Genomic DNA, 20,622 nt, shown 5'->3' on the forward strand with positions numbered 1-20,622 from the left:
TGGTAGTCCCTCAGTGTGGTGTTGGGTCCTATTCAAAAACAAAGGACGATGCAATCTCTGCCCTAAGAGTTTACAAGCTAGCTCTGTACTATTTGTTTTATTATTGGTATAATAAAAGCCTCAGAAATTATGTGATCTGCAACAAAAATACAGTTAACAGCTGCTGCTGAATCAGCAGAGGAAACACAAGCAAAAGAAGTATTAAAAATATTTGGTCCAATTATGCCCTCTTCCCCCTTCTTCTGCATGGAGACAGGGGGTCAGCCGCTGAGCTATGGGAGGAATAGGAAGATTGTTCCTCAGTCTGTCCTGCAGAGTTCCATACAGAAAAGCAATATTTTAAATAGCCTAGCTGAAAAGATTAGAATTTTTCACTTCCTTTGATTAATATTCATAGTGTAAAACATGCTATAAAGGTCATATGATCCTCTAAGATATAAACTATCTGGGTGCTTCGGTGGTAGAGCAATGATAGTTGTAAGGAGATGTCTCGTGTACAAAAAAAGGTACCTAAAAATCCCCTGAAAGTTTTACAGTGAACATTTCACCATGTTTTTTATTGGTTCCCTCACAGTGCAATATTCACATGCTCAGTAGGGCTGTGCATTTTCCTTTTCAAGTACAGTATGAGATTGTACCCTCTAGATCAGTAGCTCTCAACCTTTCCAGATTACTGTACCCCTTTCAGGAGTCTGAATTGTCTTGGATACCCCCAAATTTCATCTCACTTAAAAACTACTTGCTTACAAAATCAGACAAAAATACAAAAGTGTCACAGCACACTGTTACTGAAAAATTGCTTACTTTCTCATTTTTACATATAATTATAAAATAAATGGATTGGAAGATAAATACTGTACTTACATTTCAGTGTATAGTACATAGAGCAGTATAAACAAGTTGTCTTTATGAAATTTTAGTTTGTACTGACTTTGCTAGTGCTTTTTATGTAGCCTGTTGTAAAACTAGGCAAATACCTAGATGAATTGATGTAGACCTCTGTATACCCCTAGTTGAGAACCATTGCTGTAGATCCACATTAATGGATGGAGGATTTCTTTTGTATCTCTACCTAGTGTGCTGTCATCCCTGTGACTTTGTTCCCACACTTCCTTAATCCCATGGGCACTCTTTGTTGGTCTGGAGTCTCCACAGTGGCAAGATTGAGGACTGGATAGAGTGGGGGAGATGAGATGCACATTGTACACTCATTGGGCCCCCAACTGTGTTTCCCTAGAGGAGACAACACAGTCCCGGGCTCCGGCGGCGCAGGGTCCGGAGGTATGGGGGCTGCCCAAAGCCCGTAGCGCTCAGCTCTTAAACAGAGCCGAAGAGTCAGGGGAGGAGCAGAGCCGCCGCGGCCGGAGGCTCTGCTCCTCCCCTGACTCTTCGTCTCTGTTTAAGAGCCGAGCTGCCCGAGCGCTACCGGCTTCGGGCAGCCCCCATGCCTCCGGACCCTGCGCCGCCGGAGCCCGGGAGGGGAAGTGCCCGACCGGTGGCTGGGGTCCGGAGGCAAGGGGGGCTGCCTGAAGTCCATAGCGCTCAGGCAGCTCGGCTCTTAAACAGAGCCGAAGAGTCAGGGGAGGAGCAGAGCCGGCGCCGGAGGGGAAGTCCCCGGCCGGCATTTTCCCGGACATGTTCGGCTTTTTGGCAGTTCCCCCCAGACGGGGGCTTGATTGCCGAAAAGCCGGACATGTCCGGGAAAAACCGGACGTATGGTAACCCTAACGTTAAACCCTCCCCCACCCCCATCTCCTGGTGCAGCCATGACTAAGGAACCAGAGGTACTCATGGGTCAGAGCCAGTGCAGAAGCAATAGGATGATCCTTGGAGCTCTGCCAGGTTTGGGGCTGTGTCCCAGGACTTTCTTTAGTAGGAGTGAAAATTCCAAGTCCTGAAGGGACTGTCTGGGGGACCTCTGCAAATTGATCCTCTTTGAGAGTTCTTTCTTCATAGCTTCTTCTGAGCTTTCTTTATGAAAAATGATGTGGGTCCAAAAGTTTGACTTTTTTTGAGGGGGGGGGTTGTTTTATGGGGTAAAACTCTCTTAATGTCACTTTGCAACCAAGAACTTAAATGCAAACTGAGCCAAAAACACCAACGTTTTCCAGGCTTTGGGTGGTGCAAAAGCCACAGAGTTCCATATGCTTTCAACTGGAAAACATAAGTCAGCCCAAGTTTGTTGGAAACTTGGCCCAAGCTTTCTCAGAATTCATCCCAGGTTTAACATGAGCCAGGTTTCAAGTTTATTACAAAACCTGAAAGATGGCAACTTTAATTTGGCTGCAGGTTACATTTAAGAGAGTTACTCAGAGCTCTAATAAACGGAGGTCACCATAAACAAACCCAGTGTGGAACTAGAATTACAAAACAACAATAAAAAACAAAACCACTACCACCAACGTGCCTATCTAAAAAAATGTTCAGGTTGCAAAGTGAAGCACTCAAAACTTAGGAAATGCCTGATACTTGAAACTGCCCCCTTGTACTTATGCATTATGATGCAGTCTTTACTTACTATGTGATCAGGTATTTCTTACATCCCAGCCTACTCCCCCCCCCCCCCCCCCGCTGCTCACCTCTCAGCATTACAGTCAGACTGTCTCGTCCTCACTGTGTGGGCACCAATATGGGGAGCATTGAAAAAACAAGTGTGTGTTTAGCTCCTAGTACATGCTCTCAGTTCTGATACCCAGCATCACGTCACTCCACAGGTTTTGCTCTGGTCAAAACTTGCTCCATTGACTTGGTGGTATCTCCGTTCACATGAGATGCGACCACTGCTTTTAATGGGACTGTTTGCGTAACTAAAGATTAATTCTATGAAAGGATGTACAATGATTGAGTCCATTCTTCTGAAGACTACAGTACAGTTTCTTTGAACTACTTGTGGCTCGCAAAGCATCAGGAATGCAGCTGGCTCTGGCTAGCTCACACCATGGGGAGCTCTTAGCAGGCGCAGAGCCATCATATTTGACCCCTATTCTGCGTGCCCACATTCAGCCCTAGAGCAGGGGGAATGTTTGGGGTAGGGCTGATCGGTGTTGCATCTCCGCTATGCTCACCTGTTTTATGGTCCCAAAGCGACCACAGCCATCTGATGTGAGTTAGAGCAGCGTCCAGACTGCTTTAACCTACTTCAGGATTTAGGGTGGCACAGAACTGGAACATATAAGGAAAGCTGGCACTGTGTGATCAGTCAGTTTTAAACAGACGACCTGCAACTACTGCTCTGCAAACCACAAGTGTTCCATCAACCACAATTTCTGAACCATTGCAGCACGTTATTAAACCTGAGCTGCATTCTAACTGAATGTAATGCCCTTCATTTTTTTAAAAAAATCTTTTATTTGAAAAGCATTATATGCAAGTGTTTTGTTAATCACCTGCTTCTTCCTTCTTTGAATAGATATCGATGAGTGCAGTATCGTTCCAGGAATCTGCGAAGGTGGCGAATGTTCTAACACAGTGGGAAGTTATTTCTGCATTTGTCCACGTGGCTATGTCACATCTACAGATGGATCCCACTGTATTGGTAAGTACATCCTTCTGTGGGTTCTTGGGGCATTCTCAAGCCAGAGGGAGGGTTAGCTCAGTGATTTGAGCATTGGCCTGCTAAACCCAGGGTTGTGAGTTCAGTCCTTGAGGGGACCACTTAGGGATCTGGGGCAAAATCAGTATGTGGTCCTGCTAGTGAAGGCAGGGGGCTGGACTCAATGACCTTTCAGGGTCCTTTCCAGTTCTATGAGATAAGTATATCTCCATATAATAATTAAAAAAAAAAATAGCTTACAAGCTGGGGCTATTGGCTGAAGTTCTCTTCTCTAATGGGAATTTTTGCCAGGTGATCCACACTGTACACAGGCACACTGGCCTTTCTGCCACAAATCCGAAGTCTGTTCACAATGTCCCAGTGTGCAGTCCTGTTTAGAGTGCCACTGCAGAGCGGGAGACTCTGCATGGGCTCTCTTATGGCCCAGGACCCTCAACCAATACAGTAGAAATATAGTTTGGTTTTTTTACAGTTATATTTCCAGTTCTGTGCCTCTGCAACTGGGAGCAGGATTAGACTCTTAGCTAGGAAATAATAAGCCACAGTTATGAGGACAGACATGAGAAATTAGAATCACACTCGTTGCTTAACTCTGTTTCTGTTGAAGTCAAAGGCAAAACTCAACTTGATTTCAAAGGAGCAAGATTGAGTCCTTGCTTAATATTTCAAGGTCTGCCTTGCATAGGCGTACTTTACCTTCTGAATGCCAGCGGTAGAAGTGCACTCATGTAAACTTAGAAGACATCTACAGGAAATGAAATGAATTGCTATTTAATTTGGCTTGAATGGCCTTTTTCCATTTGTAAGAATAAAACAAAGATCAAATGTCAGTAGTTAGAGCTCTCTGGATCTGACTTTTTAAAAAATCTGTTTCTGTCCTTTTTAAAATATGTGTTTGTTTTTAGATGTGGTAACGTGTGTCATGGATCTTTTCACTATGTTTGTTTTACAGCCGCATGTATGCCAAGTGTACGGTTTTAAATGTAACGTTGACTTGGCTGAAAATATCGTTTACCCTGTGCAATAAACCATTAGCTGTTAACCTACCATCTTGTGTCACTTATAATGTAATATCTTGAGGTGGTTGTGACACTAAGAAGTAGCGTAGATGTTACATTCTCAGGCTCAGATCCAGCAAACACATAGGCGTGTGCATAACTTTATGTGTTGAGTTGTCCAATGATGGTAAAGTTTCTCATGCACTCAAGAGTTTGCAGGATTGGGGTATAATTTGCTTGCAGAATTCAGGTGCAAAGTAAGTGAAGGGCAGAATGGCAGCCTGTTCTGTTAATTTAGATGGAAACAATGGGCCTAAAGAGTCAAAGCATGACGCTGCCACTGTCCAGTATCAAACAGCGTTAAACAAGATTTGGGCTTTGATACACAGAGACATCAGCCTGCTTAGTACTTAAACAGAGCCTCAGTCTGCTGTGCTGGCAAATACACCATTAAAAATCCTTTTGACCTTTTATTAAAAATACAGAAAAGATGGGAAAAACAGTTAAAGCATTTGAAATATAAAGTATTAAGTATGGCATTCATTTTAAAACATCCGTTGTTCCCTTTCGTGTTAGCTGGAGAGAGTTTTTTTAGAAGTGCTCCCCACCCACCCTTTCTTTGACAGTCTCTTAGATGGTAATAACTGTCCTGTTTGGGGAAAAGCAAACAGGTTACTTGAACTGGGCTGGAGTTGTTGTTGCGGTTATCGATAAAGCCCCACCTCATTTCCTAGAAGACTGAACAAGACAAATACACGCAAGGGGGAGAGAAAAGAACAGCAACGATTAAAACTATGCAGCTTGTTTCTGATGTTGACTTTCACGTGTAATCTTGCTTCTGGAAAAGCCCAGGCATAGACTCATAGACTCATAGACATTAAGGTCAGAAGGGACCATTATGATCATCTGGTCTGACCCCCTGCATGCTGCAGGCCGCAAGACCCTTCCCTGGACTCTACCGTTGAAGTCCCCAATCCTGTTTTTAGTGACTTCAATCGGCTGAGACCCTCCTGCTAGTGATCCCTGCCCCATGCTGCGGAGGAAGGCGAAAAACCTCCAGAGGCTCAGCCAATCTACCCTGGAGGAAAATTCCTTCCCGACCCCAAATATGGCGATCAGTAATACCCCGAGCATATAGGCAAGAGTCTCTAGCCTGACCCTTGTTGGCCATTATGCTGTTCATGTACCATTGCTTGGTTTTCCTTGGCTACTATGTTTTATCATTAAACCATTCCCTCCATAAACTCATCCAACTTAATCTTAAAACCAGACAGGTCCGTCGCCCCCACCGTTTCCCTCGGAAGGCCGTTCCAATATTTCACCCCTCTGACGGTCAGAATCCTTCGTCTAATTTCAAGCCTAAACTTCCCCCCGGCCAGTTTGTATCCATTCGTTCTCGTGTCCACATTAGTACTAAACTGGAATAATTCCTCTCCCTCCCTTGTATTAACCCCTCTGATATATTTAAACATAGCAATCATATCCCCCCTCAGCCTTCGCTTTGTCAGACTAAACAACCCAAGCTCCTCTAATCTCTTTTCATACGACAGGTTTTCCATTCCTCTGATCATCTTAGTCGCCCTTCTCTGCACCCGTTCCAGTTTGAGTTCATCTTTTTTAAACATGGGAGACCAGAACTGCACACAGTACTCCAAATGAGGTCTCACCAGCGCCTTATACAACGGAAGCAGGACCTCCCTATCTCTACTAGATATACCTCGCCTAATACATCCCAAGACCGCATTGGCTTTTTTCACCGCCACGTCACATTGCCGACTCATAGTCATCCTGCGGTCCACAAGGACCCCTAGGTCCTTCTCCTCTTCCGTTACTTCTAACCAATGCGTCCCCATCTTGTAACTAAAATTGTTATTATTCGTCCCCAAGTGCATCACCTTACACTTTTTACTATTAAATTTCATCCTATTTCTGATACTCCAATTCACAAGCTCATTCAAGTCTCCCTGCAGAGTATCCCTATCCTCCTCCGAGTTTGCAACTCCTCCCACCTTCGTATCATCCGCAAACTTTATCAGCCCACTCTTGCAATCGGTCCCGAGGTCAGTTATAAATAGATTAAATAAGATGGGTCCCAAAACCGAACCTTGAGGCACTCCACTAGTAACCTCCCTCCAACCCGACAATTCACCCTTTAATACGACCCGCTGCATTCTCCCCATTAACCAATTCCCTATCCACCTCTGGATTTTCATATCGATCCCCATGTTTTTCATTTTAACCAATAGTTCCTCATGGGGTACTGTATCAAACGCTTTACTGAAATCCAGGTATATTAGGTCCACCGCATTTCCCTTATCTAATAAGTCCGTTACTTTCTCAAAGAAGGAGATCAGATTCGTTTGGCACGATCTGCCCTTCGTAAAACCATGCTGTAATTTATCGCATTTGCCATTAACTTCAAGGTCCTCAACTAGTTTCTCTTTCAGAATCTTCTCCAGCACCTTGCACATACTGTCTTATTAGCCACTCTGAGGCCTGGCAAATTTGTACAAGCAACGGGCATTGTTCTTATCTGCCTCTCGTGTTGCAGGCTTATAATAGCAGTTTTGCAAAATATACAGTCTTGGCCAGTTAAGCCAGATTTTTATTTGACAGAAGGAAAAAGTAGAAGGATAGAAAAGACAAGAAATAAGGTGATGACGGAAGAGCATATACAGGATCTGTGTGTCAGGAAAAAGTTTTACATCCCAGCTGGGATTCAGCAGAAGCCAGTGGAGGTGGAAGTGGCAATGTCATGGGGGGAGGGATAGCTCAGTGGTTTGAGCATTAGCCTGCTAAACCTAGGGTTGTGAGTTTAATCCTTGAGGGGGCCACTTAGGGATTGGGGGCAAAATCAGTACTTGGTCCTGCTAGTGAAGGCAGGGGGCTGGACTCGACTCAATGACCTTTCAAGGTCCCTTCCAGGTCTAGGAGATAGGATATCTCCATTAATTAAATCTGGGTCCCTCTCTTGACCTGTCTGGTCAGGACATCTTTCAAGATTAAGACAAAAAAGATCTGATGGTGTTACACTAGAAGCTGGGATCCTAGAAGACAGTGGGGGTGGCAGCCATGATGGTGGAGCTTGCCCCTTCCCCTTGTTTCAGTCAGTACTTCATTCACATTCATCCCAAAGTCTCTTTCTTCAGAATCTCAAAAGTGAGTGATGGGTAGATTAGCCCATCCCCTCATTATTTTAGCCCCTCCACCAATTAGGCCTAGTTTCTGACACACCAGTTTTGGTTAATTGATTTCTGGTACCACACTTCTCTTATTTGTCAGACCCGATCTTAACCCAGCCCTTGAGTTATATCAGTAGGCCTTTTTGTTTGGACTAATTCAATCTCCCTTTTGCACCTTTTCCCATCAACATTGATTATTATATTCTGATATTTTATGAACTTCCACTCACTTTTTACAATTTCACTATTAGGGTAAATTTACAGTTATTACAACAAGCCTTATAACTGTGAATTAACCTTTTTCTGTCAATTTAAAGTAGACATTTGAAACCATTGGAACAATTTTGGGTCAATAATTTTCTAGATTTTATTTTTAATCAAAATACCAAGTTATTTTTATGCAAATACCTATTTTACCATTCCTATTAGTCTTCTTAACCTTCCAATTACTTCAGTAATGCAACAAATCAGTAGTTGAGACTATGGCAGTAAAATAGTTCACTGCTTTTGAAGGAACTAGGGTGTCACAAGCATTGGCATGTCACATGCTGAATAAATGCTCTTGTTTTATATTTTTCCACCCAACTCAATAAAAATATAGACAGAAGTCCAAATTTTAACTTCTGAAGCACATATATGATTCCCACTGAAGCCAGTAAGAGCTGCATATGCATATTGTGTGTGTGTAAAAATTTCCTTCTGACTTAAGTTCTAATTTAGAAAAATAGGATATCCATCTGCAACAACTGCACTTTCTCTACGAAGAAAACTTATTAACACATCTTATCAAGTAAACAGAAGATTCCTTCTCTTCTCATTCTTTTTTATTCTGGAAAAATTACTTGGCTCTTAAATTATTAGAGTTCATATTAAGTCAAAGAAAGCATTCTGCCAAAATTAGATTATTTAAGAGAAGCCTGAATGGTACTTCAACAGCCAGGTGCAGTGTATTAAGTAAAACTTCGCTACATGAGAAAGTTGCTGACATTAAATTTGTTGCATGAAATATTAATTCTTTGGCTTGGATAGGAATAAAACACATGGGAAAGTGTACGTCTAGGAGTCCGATATTTCTGTACTGGCTACGTCGTCTGTTAGTCTGAGCAGACTCAGGAGTCCTTAAATCCATTACTGATAGAGTGTGACTTTAGATAATCCACTTATTCTCTGGTGCCTCAGTTGCTTCACCTGTAAAATATGGATAATGAGCCAGTTTGTCTCCAAATTATTTTTTTCGCTGATTGTGTCCTAGGAACAGGCAGTAGAGGTATGTTATGGAGAACAAGCACATATGTGCCCACACACACACAGCTGTAGGGCATAGGTCCTGCCATACCCACTGGCTTGAAGTGGTTTCCATCATATATAGGGTTTACAGTTTGGTTCAATGCCTCCCAGCACTCCCACTACAAAAAAAAAAATTTTCAGCACCCCTGCAATGGGGTTGGTCCATGAAACTTCCAATCTCCTGAGATCTATCACAGACTATGGTCATCACTGCCAAGGCCCTGTGCTGTTTCTTGTCCCACTTCCAGCCCCTTCTAGCTATGCTTTCATACTAAGCAACATAACACTCTTAGTCTTTAAGATTAGACAGTCAATACAGTTTTAAAGTGCTTAATGACTATAAGTGTGGGACTGAAGAGTCTTTTTAACTTGCTGCACCAAGTAGTTGGAATGAAGTAGTCTTAAAATTATAAAGGGCTTTTAGAAGAAACACGAATTGCCATTTTTAATGTCATATTTGTTTGCTTCAGCTTGTACCTTTATATTTTATAGTGCTGTATTGGTTTTTGTTTGCTTTTTTGGTTAACATCCTAAAACCTAATTTGAGGTAAATCTGTAGCCTTTACATTTAAAAAAAAACGGAATAAAGCCCCTAAAGTTCAACTGAACACTCAAAGAATATCTTGATAATAGTTCTTGTGTTTAGAAAGGCCCTGTGAATTTAACATGACACTGTCAAGGCTGTTAGGCCTTAAAATTAACATTCTGGACATTACCTCACTGTAATGCTTACATGAAGCTTAAATTTGATTTCAGTGTTTGTAATCCTCCATCACTTCTGGACCTTTTTTGCTCCTGCTTATGTTGAACTTCGGAAAACAGTCTGATAAAAATTCACAGCCTGTTTCTGCTGCCATTACTCAAACTGAACAATACTTTTTCTTTGCTAATAGTCCTATTGCTTTTGGTGGGACTACTCATAGAATAAGATACTATTCATTGTGAGTAAAAGTGGTAGATTCTGGCCCTACATATTATATCATATATTACATCATGAAAGAAACATCAAGAGCCACATTTTTAAAAATCTTAGGGCAATTACTCTTTTTGTTAGGACAACTACAGTTTTTTCTCATGCACAATTACTAACCTCTGTGTCAAGCCAGTTCTAGAAAATTTATGCACATTTGTTGTTAGTCAGTGGAACTTTTGTTGTGAGTAGAGCAAGGACGGTTTGACACATCATTTGCACGTGTAATTTAGATGTGTAGTTTTGAAAACCTGCCTTAAATGTTCTGAATTATATTCTTCAGGCCAAAGTAGCTGGATGGGCAAAAAATACTACAAATTGGGCAGTTCAATTTAGCACCTAAAAAAAATTGATCAGGAAAAATTTAGCAGAGTCTAATGTTATTAATCCAAAGTGAATTGATTTCAGATATGTTATTTAACAAACCTAAAAATGAAAAGGTTTATTGCACTGTTGAAACGTATATTGTATACCATATATTGATAGTATAATTGCAATGTAAGCTATTGTATGCAATTTTTGATAGTTGGCCACTAATTTTGATAACATACATTTATCTTTTTCATTCATAGATTATAGGACTGGAAGGGACCTCGAGAGGTCATCGAGTCCAGTCCCCTGCCCGCATGGCAGGACCAAATACTGTCTAGACCATCCCTGATAGACATTTATCTAACCTACTCTTAAATATCTCCAGAGACGGAGATTCCACAACCTCCCTAGGCAATTTGTTCCAGTGTTTAACCACCCTGATAGTTAGGAACTTTTTCCTAATGTCCAACCTAGACCTCCCTTGCTGCAGTTTAAACCCATTGTTTCTGGTTCTATCCTTAGAGGCTAAGGTGAACAAGTTCTCTCCCTCCTCCTTATGACACCCTTTTAGATACCTGAAAACTGCTATCATGTCCCCTCTCAGTCTTCTCTTTTCCAAACTAAACAAACCCAGTTCTTTCAGCCTTCCTTCATAGGTCATGTTCTCAAGACCTTTAATCATTCTTGTTGCTCTTCTTTGGACCCTTTCCAATTTCTCCACATCTTTTTTAAAATGCGGCGCCCAGAACTGGACACAATACTCCAGCTGAGGCCTAACCAGAGCAGAGTAGAGCGGAAGAATGACTTCTCGTGTCTTGCTCACAACACACCTGTTAATGCATCCCAGAATCATGTTTGCTTTTTTTGCAACAGCATCACACTGTTGACTCATATTTAGCTTGTGGTCCACTATAACCCCTAGATCCCTTTCTGCCGTACTCCTTCCTAGACAGTCTTTTCCCATTCTGTATGTGTGAAATTGATTTTTCCTTCCTAAGTGGAGCACTTTGCATTTGTCTTTGTTAAACTTCATCCTGTTTAACTCAGACCATTTCTCCAATTTGTCCAGATCATTTTGAATTATGACCCTGTCCTCCAAAGTAGTTGCAATCCCTCCCAGTTTGGTATCATCCACAAACTTAATAAGCGTACTTTCTATGCCAATATCTAAGTCGTTGATGAAGATATTGAACAGAGCCGGTCCCAAAACAGACCCCATCGGTACCCCACTCGTTACGCCTTTCCAGCAGGCTTTGGTCCAGTCCTGCTTCCCTTTAGCCAATTTGAGTACTATCTTACTCTGTTATTAGTTCCAGTTCAATGGCTCTACTTGCCGCGTAAGGGTGTAGGGTGTGCACAGGCTTTATGTTGGGCTAGATTGTGCATCTACAATACCCCCTTTGTAAGGGACTGCATGTAAATGCATTGCCCCAACAGCAGCACAGGGAGGAAATTATGCCTTGGCGGCTCCAAAAAGTAGCAGATTACTACTTCCTGGCCAGCAAGTTAGGTTGTGGAGCCACCCACTTCCTGACTATATACTGGGGGAGGGAACAGCAACCATACAATATTTGCTTACTTCTAAATGCCCAGAACAAAGATCTGAGGAGGCTGCACAGGTTTGTTTGGGTATGTATGGAGGAGAAGAGGGGTTTCTTACTCTCCCCTATGTTCCAGGATACCTGCACCATGTTCTGGCTAATAGAGATTAAATATGTGGTCATTTCCTTGAGGAGTCTGTGAAGGGACTTGAGGGGTTTCCCATGGCTAAAGTGGAAGTAGAGGAAGATGACATTTTGGATTAATGCAAGATTAGTGTCACTGAAAAATTATGGCATTGCAATAAACCAGTTGTTGATAAACTTTGTCTGACTGTATTTAAATTTGTTTTTATACAACTTTTCAATTGCTTTTCTTGCTATTACTCCTAGTGTTTGCAATCACGGGGGCAAATTTCTAAAGGACAATTCATATTAGTTTGTTTTTTTAATTAATGTCCAGATCAAAGGGCAGGCACATGTTTCTCCAGCTTGGTGAATGGTCGCTGTGCACAAGAACTTCCGAATAGGTTTACCAAAATGCAGTGCTGTTGTGAATCTGGTCGATGCTGGGCCATTGGATCTGTTCCTGAGATGTGTCCTGTGAGAGGCTCTGGTGAGTGGTTTTTGCTGCCCATTCCAGTTATGACAGAGGTTGTTGGAAACATTTTAAACTACCTTAAAATCAAAGCTTAAAAAAAGTTAGGAGTTACATTATTATTCATTCTTGTGTTTTCAGTATGGATGTTTCCATCTGTGAACCATTTTTTCTGGTCCATTATTACTTAGGACCAGTTTCTGTAACCCCCTTTTGTTGACATTGGAAGTAGTTCTTGTGAACTGATGAAGATTTTGTGGTCAAGCTCAAAGAGAAAATGAGTCTGAGGATCCATAGTTCATTACAATGTAAAGGAACAGCTGCTCTCTTTTTCTATAGATTTCATGTTTCTTTGAACTGGCAATGTACATGACATGAATAATCTCTCAGCCTGGCACTCACATAGCAACTTTCCACACTGGTGGCGTAAATGTGTTTTCATTTTACCTACGCTAAGATATCTGCAGGACAGGGGTTAGCATACTTTTTTATCCATTCCCTGCCAAATGCTACCCCAAACAGCTAGGAGTAAATTATAACACGTCCTAGTATTACTGTACATGGTATTCATTAAGTAACACCTGTTATGACTGTGAATGCCTCATAAACATAGGAGTAGAAGAGAGAAGACAGTAAATTCCAAAATGAGGAGTTGTTACTTTATTTTTTTCTTATTATACAGAGTTCTATGTTTCAGCATCTTCTTTACACACTGAATTAGGCAAGACTGTTTTACTGTATGTCTCTCTGTGTGTTCTTTTTTTGTAGATGAATACCGCAGACTTTGCATAGATGGAGTTCCTGTAGGAGGTGGTTCCAGACCTGGTGGACCAGGAGGCAATGGATTCCTTCCTGGTGGAAATGGGAATAGCTATGGCCCGGGAGGAACTGGATTTATTCCCATTCCAGGTGGCAATGGCTTCTCCCCTGGTGTAGGAGGAGCAGGTGTTGGGACTGGTGGCCAGACTCACACTGGAAATGGTGCAATCATTACTGGGCTGAGTATGTTTCCTTGTTGTTTTTTAATTGTTTCCCTCTGTTTTTGATTAGTTTTATTGCTTCTTGCTTGTGTTTCTTAGGCTTTATTCTGAAAATGAGAACCTCTCTCTGAATACACATCCTTACTAATGTAATTGCATATAAGAAATTTTGTATTCTTTCATGACAGTGAATTTTCTAGAGCGTTTGTCCCTTTTTTCCCAACAAAGATCACAATACAGACATGTTCAATATTTCTTTATTTGGGTTACAGAGATTAGCTTTCTTATTGGTCCTTCATACACTGTAACTACCTCTATTTTTTTTTTACAATCCCTCTGTTTACCAATTATTTTCACCTTTTACTCAATGAACTCCTCATTAAGTTGTATACCTGCAGTGGCTTTAACCTCAAATTTCTGTTCATTATCTATGAAACCCACACACCTTCTGAGTATGGTGTTCTGTCCCATTTAGTGGCACCGAGACCACTTAGAGAGAGAGATTAATGAGTCTGTTCTACAGCCTGAGCTAAGAGCCATATGGCTTTTACCTCATGCAGTAGAGGCTCATTCATTTAGCTTCAGAGGCCCTAGGTTCGAGCCCGCCTGCCAACAACTGGGATCTGTCGGTATTACATCTACACATTTGGTAAAAATATAAATTGAAGTAATATACATGTTATAAATTATACAGGGGTGTGATATATTTATCATTCACATTTCTGGATCCTTTACACTCTAGCCATTATTCCCTCTACCTGGGGCTTCTTCTAACACTCCAAACCCATGAGTTGCATCAGCTACCCAAGATTTAAAAAAAAAAAAACTGCCAGAAAATTGTCCATCAAATTCCACCTTCCTGAATCAGTTTCAGTCCCCAAAATCCCCAACTACTGGAGATGGGACACTAGATGGGGAGGGCTCTGACTTACTACAGAGAATTCTTTCTCAGTTATCTATCTGTCTGGTGGGTCTTGCTCACATGTAGCTGATCACTATATTTGTAGTTGGGATGGAATTTTCCCCCAGGTCAGATTGGCTGAGACCCTGGGGGTTTTTCACCTTCCTCTACAGCATGGGGCACGGTCACTTGCCAGTTTACACTAGTGTAAATGGTGAATTCTCTGTAACTTGAAGTCTAAAAACCATGATATGAGGCCTTCAGTAACTCAGCCAGAGGTTAGAAGTCTATTTCAGGTGTGGGTGAGGTTCTATGGCCTGCAGTGTGCAGGAGATCAGACTAGATGATCACAATGGTCCTTTCTGACCTTAAAGTGAGTCTGACTTGAAACAGTTTTCTTTTTTTAAAATAAATAAAAACTTTATTTTGTTCATAGTCATAAGATCTATAATCCTGCTACCCTGCAGAGGTAGAAGAGGAAGTTTCATTCCATGAGAGAGAGGAGATTTCTAGCTTCCCAGTGGGGATCGAACATTTGCTTTTGGATCCTGAAGGGTCTGAGATGTCAGTTTTTGAAGCCCTCCCCCTCTATATTTTTATATATAGAAAATCCATTAAGTTATTTTTGGAGGCATTTTACATTTATTAGTTTTAATTTTTCTCTCCCTCTCAGACTTGCAGAATTGGACTTACAGAGATTAAAGCTTTACAGAGAGAGGGATACAAGAAATAATTCCATAAATGTTTTTAAAATTACCTTAAACATTCCTAATGTAGTTTTTCTGTAACATATAGCGCATATACAAAATATATAATGGCATGGTGTGATATAAAAGCACTCATTCAGGATTACCTGCACATCTCCCCCATTGCAACTTGTGAATAAAGCAGTCATAGCAAATTCATGATGCTAAAACCTTTATACCATGCTATCATGTGTTGCCGGTACATATAAAATCTGTGTGGTAGTAACATCCATGCGATACACTGTAGACCTATTTTATCAAGCAGCTTTGAATATCTTACTTGCGTACTGTCCACCAATCCATCGCAGTCAGTATTACTAGCATTCCAAGCCACTGAGCCGCCAGTACTTTTGAAACATACTACTAGAGGAAATCTTTCCTTCTTTTTCTTCCAAATGTGGAATTGTCCCTTCCCCCCAAAAATTACTGCTTTGGCCCAAGACCCAGGATGAACAATAATCAGTTACTAATACCTTCTGCAAGTGTTGCAGGATCAGGGACATAGTACAAAACAAAGTATGGAATATTAGGATAAATACACCATAAATAATAAAGTCATAGTAATGAATTACCTGGATCCAAACCCAATGATACCCCTCTCATCAGACATTCAATGTAAAAAGTGTATCATAACCAAGGCCATTTGTTTAATTTTTTTCTGATTTTAATTTATGTCTTTGTTATCTTACTGTCCTATCAATAGTTCTTGGAAATACTTCTTTTTAAGTATTTAAAGAATACCTAAACTCACTGATTTGTTTACAGAAAAATTGTAAACTTACTGATTTGTTTAAAAAAAATAGTTAAAAATAATTACAGATTATGTTATGCATGCCTATTTCACATTCTGATTCAACTTTCTCATCTCTGTAATCTGTTTCAGCAATCCTCAATCAGACAATAGATATATGTAAACACCACCCCAATCTCTGCTTAAATGGACGCTGCATACCAACAATTTCCAGTTACCGATGTGAGTGCAACATGGGATATAAGCAAGATGCAAATGGGGATTGTATAGGTAAGTGTACATTTTTACAGTTAAATATTTCGTTTTTAAATCCTTATATATTTCATTTTTAAACCCATTTCTCTAAAAATGAGATTTTAATTTTGAGTGCATTTTATTGTTTTCTCCACAGAATGTTGTTAGTATCATTGGTCCTTGTGAAAAAATAGTGTGAGAATTATAATTCTTTATACTGGGACAATGTGTAAGTCTTAAAGGAACAAGCTTTTCAACTAAAATTGCTATGTATCTCAGTAAAGAATAGATCTTTTTGTTTATTATATGTTAGTTGGATCATTGTACATCTATCCTCACACTTTGTGGGCCAGATTCTGCTCTCATTTACTCTGAATTTACAGTGTGGTAACTCCATTGTTGTCGAGTTAGTGTGGATATATACCAAAGTAGCTGAGAGCAGAATTTGGTCTATATGTGTGTTTTACTCACTCTTGAATGTGAATGGTAAAGGGTTTTTGTAAAGATCCCAATTTGTTAACAGAATTTATGTACAGACTTAAATACCAAATGCATTTACATTATAAATCAAAATACTTGAAATTACCTGTGAAGAAGTGAATTCAGTATTACGTGTTTTCCCTTGAACTGCTGATGGCTTGACACACTTTTAAAAGGCAGAAAGAATGCATCTCCTACTCTATTTTAGTGGTTTGTGATGTCATCAATTCTTGTAAGGCAACACAAAGCATGGAACGATAACAGAACTGCTAAGAAGAATTCTGTTTTCAGATATATTGTTTGAAAAAATATTTTTAAGTTTTAATAATTATTTCTGTGCCACTGTGGAAGAGAGAAGTTAGAGACAGCTATGTGTGAAAAGATTCATGTCCCATTAGGGGGAGACACTTCAGAATGGCAAAAAATCTTACTGCGCACATCTGTTTTCAGTTATTCCCAGAACATAGGACAAGAAAGAGGTCCTCTACAAAGGGGACATCTTTTGCCTCCAGTCATGCTTTGTGTATTCAGGATCCCTCTCAACCTGGCTGACTTCTATTTGCTTACTGTGCAAAATTATTTTAAGTACAGGCTAAAATAAGTCATAAGTAGAGTGTGCAACAGCTCCTTGTGCCTCTGCCCTGGCTGGCAAGGTGGTTATAGAGCAATTTTGCTGGCATAATTAGGATTTAAGAGGAAGTGTCCAGGGAAGTGCATTGTGCAGTGGGAGATGCATAGAACGTCCCACCTTGCACCCCTGGCTGAGAAGATTGGGAGGGTTCACACTGCTGCTAAGCTTTCCTGCCCCGGGCACCAACGTGGGTCTGCATAGTTGGGATTTGGATGTCAGGAATTGGTCTCTACTAGCTAAAAATAGGGGTATATTTTTGTGTTCATGTTGTAGTGGAGATTCCTGAAGGTTTCTCATTTAGCATCTGATCCTGTACCATTGAAATCAGTAGGAGTTTTAACATTGACGTTAGTGAAAGCATGTTCAGACCCCTAGGGAGTAATGATGAAATTTGCTGAGCACATCCTGAAAGCTGCTATGTACCCTGAATTCATAGATTGTTAAGGCCAGAAGGAACCACTGTGATCAAGTGTTCTTTGACAACCAGTAGTAGATAGGCCATTGAATTTCACTAAGTGGTTCCTGCATCAAGCTCTTAATTTCTGAATTCCTATTTGGTGTTATATGAGGGGGGGAGCATATGTAGGGGAGAATTGGTCTACACATATGTTCTGTTAATTATTTGGGATGTACAGTATATATTTTTACATTTTTATGACTATTTTGCCATTCACTGTTAAATGAAGAAAACAGAGTTTTGTACTGGCAAAAATCTGAAATGACAGCTACTCCAGGAATAAATTTTGAGTTGCAGTAAGATGAAAATAGAGTCAGATAGTGACAAAAACAGAAGGTGCTATACCATCTGCAGGAGAATCTCATACAAAATCAGAAAATGAGGAAAGACTAGGTGTGTATAAGAAGGATTTCAACAGGGTCAAGTCCATCTAGGTGTTGCAAATATCACAATGCTAATTGGGGGCTTCATTCTGCACTGATCTACATTTTGAGTAACCCTGTGGGTTCCAGAGGGATTGTACAGGGTGTATTGCAATTGGCATTAAAAAGTCAACATTTATCAACAGTTACCAAGCAGAGTTATCTGAGATCTCCTGTTTGAAATATAGCAAAACAATCATAGTGTCTCAAATGCTATAGTTAACTGTTGACTGGTGAATGGCAATTGCTGTATGTCAACCCAGAGTTTGAACCTGGGACTTTAAGTGGGAACTTAACAGCATGAAATATCTGTGCATAATGATATATATTAAATTAAATTAAACTAAAGGACTTGTTCAAATCCAATTTGGATTCTCTTCTGGTTACTGAAAGAACAGATTGAGGCATTGGGAACAGCTACATTTCACTGTATGGGGTAAGGTTAATAATATAAAAATGAACGCTCTTTCCAGACTATTATGATCTGTTTGGCTCCTTACCCAGGGAAAACCCCAAAGGATATTTTAAGAAGTTAAAAAAATTATTAAAGAATTTTTATGGGGTAAGGCAGAAAAAGAAAGTATGACTTTTTCCAAAATGGTCCTGCCAGAACAAAAGGGTAGGTTTATACACAACTTCCAGTCCTCCAATTATACTGTACAGCTTTCATCATGAATCATTGTCTACCGATAAAGAGATAAGATTCACAACAATCCTTAGTGGACTGATACTGAGCAGTCTAATAGACCATCAGTTCCTCTTTCTGAATTGATAGAAGTCTGTGTTGTAATAACCCTTCCTTGTTATCACTGTGTTTGCAAAAACATATTGAATAAAATGGTAAAAATATTATAGAAGCATCAGTAGCAATACCACAGTTACAATTGTGTTGAGATTGTACTTACAGCTGGATTCAAATCCTTGTATTTTATACTTTTTTGTCCGCAGATTTGGCACAACAGATCTTCAGAGAACAATCAAACTTTCCATAGAATATTTTAGTGAAATTTTTGCGTACTGTTGCAGATTAAATATTTAAAAATTGAGAGATGTGGGCAACAGAAGGGAGTTAGTTGAGGTTGAAAAGGGAAAATGATGAGGGGAGTATACATGGTGGAGGACTGTATAGTCTGAATGCTTATTTCCTTGCTTTTGACAGTTTGCTTTGGTGGGGATATCCTATCTACTAACCTGAACTCAACGTTAACAGCTTTTTTTTTATTAGAATATATTTAGCCTGAGGCCCTTTTATCACTAGTATGTAATAATATAGGAAAAACCCAGATTCATATTTAAATACAAGGAGTCATCTGGCACACATGGATTGAAAGGGATTTTGTAAGCTTAAATCCGTTATCTCACAGGGGAGTATTGTTTTCCTTCTCTAGGGTTTATGAATTCATTGATAATGAGAGTAGTTGGCAATGCATATCAATTTGCTTTACATTTAAGCAGCTGACAAATTTGCCTAGAACTTTTATTCTAGAAAAAAAATAATCTTTTTCTATACTAGAAACCTTAACAAAGTAGAGGAGTATAGTGTTTATATTTATAAATTGCTCCTGTTCTCCTCTGTACTAGGGCAGGATAAATATATAATAGAAGTCGTTGGAAGTAGGATGTTAGATAAAACGTTCATGAGAAACTCTGATTCAGAGTTTGACATACTATCAGTAGATCTACAGTTGAGGGGCTTTGTTTTGAAGAAATTATGAGCAATCCTTCTGGGCAGGCTGGCTGAGCACTGAGCCAAAACATCCAGAGGACGGATTGGTCCACTGCTCATGGGAATAAAACATTCTTTATGGCCAAGAATTGTAGAGCTGCCTCTGAGTGGGGATCTCGTGTAAATACATAAAATTCTATTCGAGGACAACAAATGGCTTGTCTAAACATATACAGACTGAAAAGCAGTTACAGTCACTGCTTTCTATATTCTTTCTAATTCCTTGATTTTTTTCTCTTTTCTTCATTTTGCTTCATTCTTTTGGCTTTCTTGCAGCGATGCTATCAACTGCACATTCAAATGTGAGTGTTTTAAAGAGCTAAATGCTTTTTGCATGAGGAGAAGGTCTGTCTGAATCCTTCATTTCTTTTTCCTTTTATTCTCTTTGCTATTTACCAGAGGGCCCTAAATTCATCCAGCCAAGAATATTGCTATAAATCAGCTTGCTAAAAGCACTGTTCTGTGTAATCCAAAATCTGTCTGAAATGTAGTATGTACATGCGATTATTTATAACAATGTGAGCATTCACTATTGCATCCTGTGCAATGTGTGTTCTTGCTTTTGCCTTAGCTAGTAGAAAAGCTCAGCTGCTGCGATTTTCAGTCTCAGAACAATCCTAGAACAACATTTTTATGTTGTGAAACTCCAACAGCACATGTTCCTTTAGAAAATGGATAAAAATAAATCACCTTATTTATTTACCTTTCCCATTCCAGCCAGTTACTTCCAACGTGTAATGAACTGAGATTTAACGTCAGGCGTTATTTACAAAGTCCAAGTTTGAGATCATTTGGAAGGCAAGCAAACTACATCCCAACTCAGGGCCAGATTGTATCTGCCTGCTCCCAGGTGTGA

The 20,622-nt window shown here is 40.1% G+C and overlaps 1 protein-coding gene across 1 annotated transcript in view; it reads left to right on the forward strand.

The window, feature by feature from the left end:
* Window positions 1-20,622, forward strand: part of FBN2 (fibrillin 2) — a 268,195-nt gene that overhangs the window by 87,735 nt on the left and 159,838 nt on the right. The window contains exons 8-11 of the mRNA XM_054032264.1: window positions 3,410-3,535; window positions 12,304-12,456; window positions 13,207-13,440; window positions 15,949-16,086. Coding sequence (XP_053888239.1) covers window positions 3,410-3,535; window positions 12,304-12,456; window positions 13,207-13,440; window positions 15,949-16,086 — 651 coding nt within the window. The remainder of the gene's footprint in view (window positions 1-3,409; window positions 3,536-12,303; window positions 12,457-13,206; window positions 13,441-15,948; window positions 16,087-20,622) is intronic.

Source organism: Malaclemys terrapin, chromosome 6 (genome assembly GCF_027887155.1).
Source record: "Malaclemys terrapin pileata isolate rMalTer1 chromosome 6, rMalTer1.hap1, whole genome shotgun sequence".
In the NCBI taxonomy this organism is placed as follows: Eukaryota; Metazoa; Chordata; order Testudines; family Emydidae; genus Malaclemys; species Malaclemys terrapin.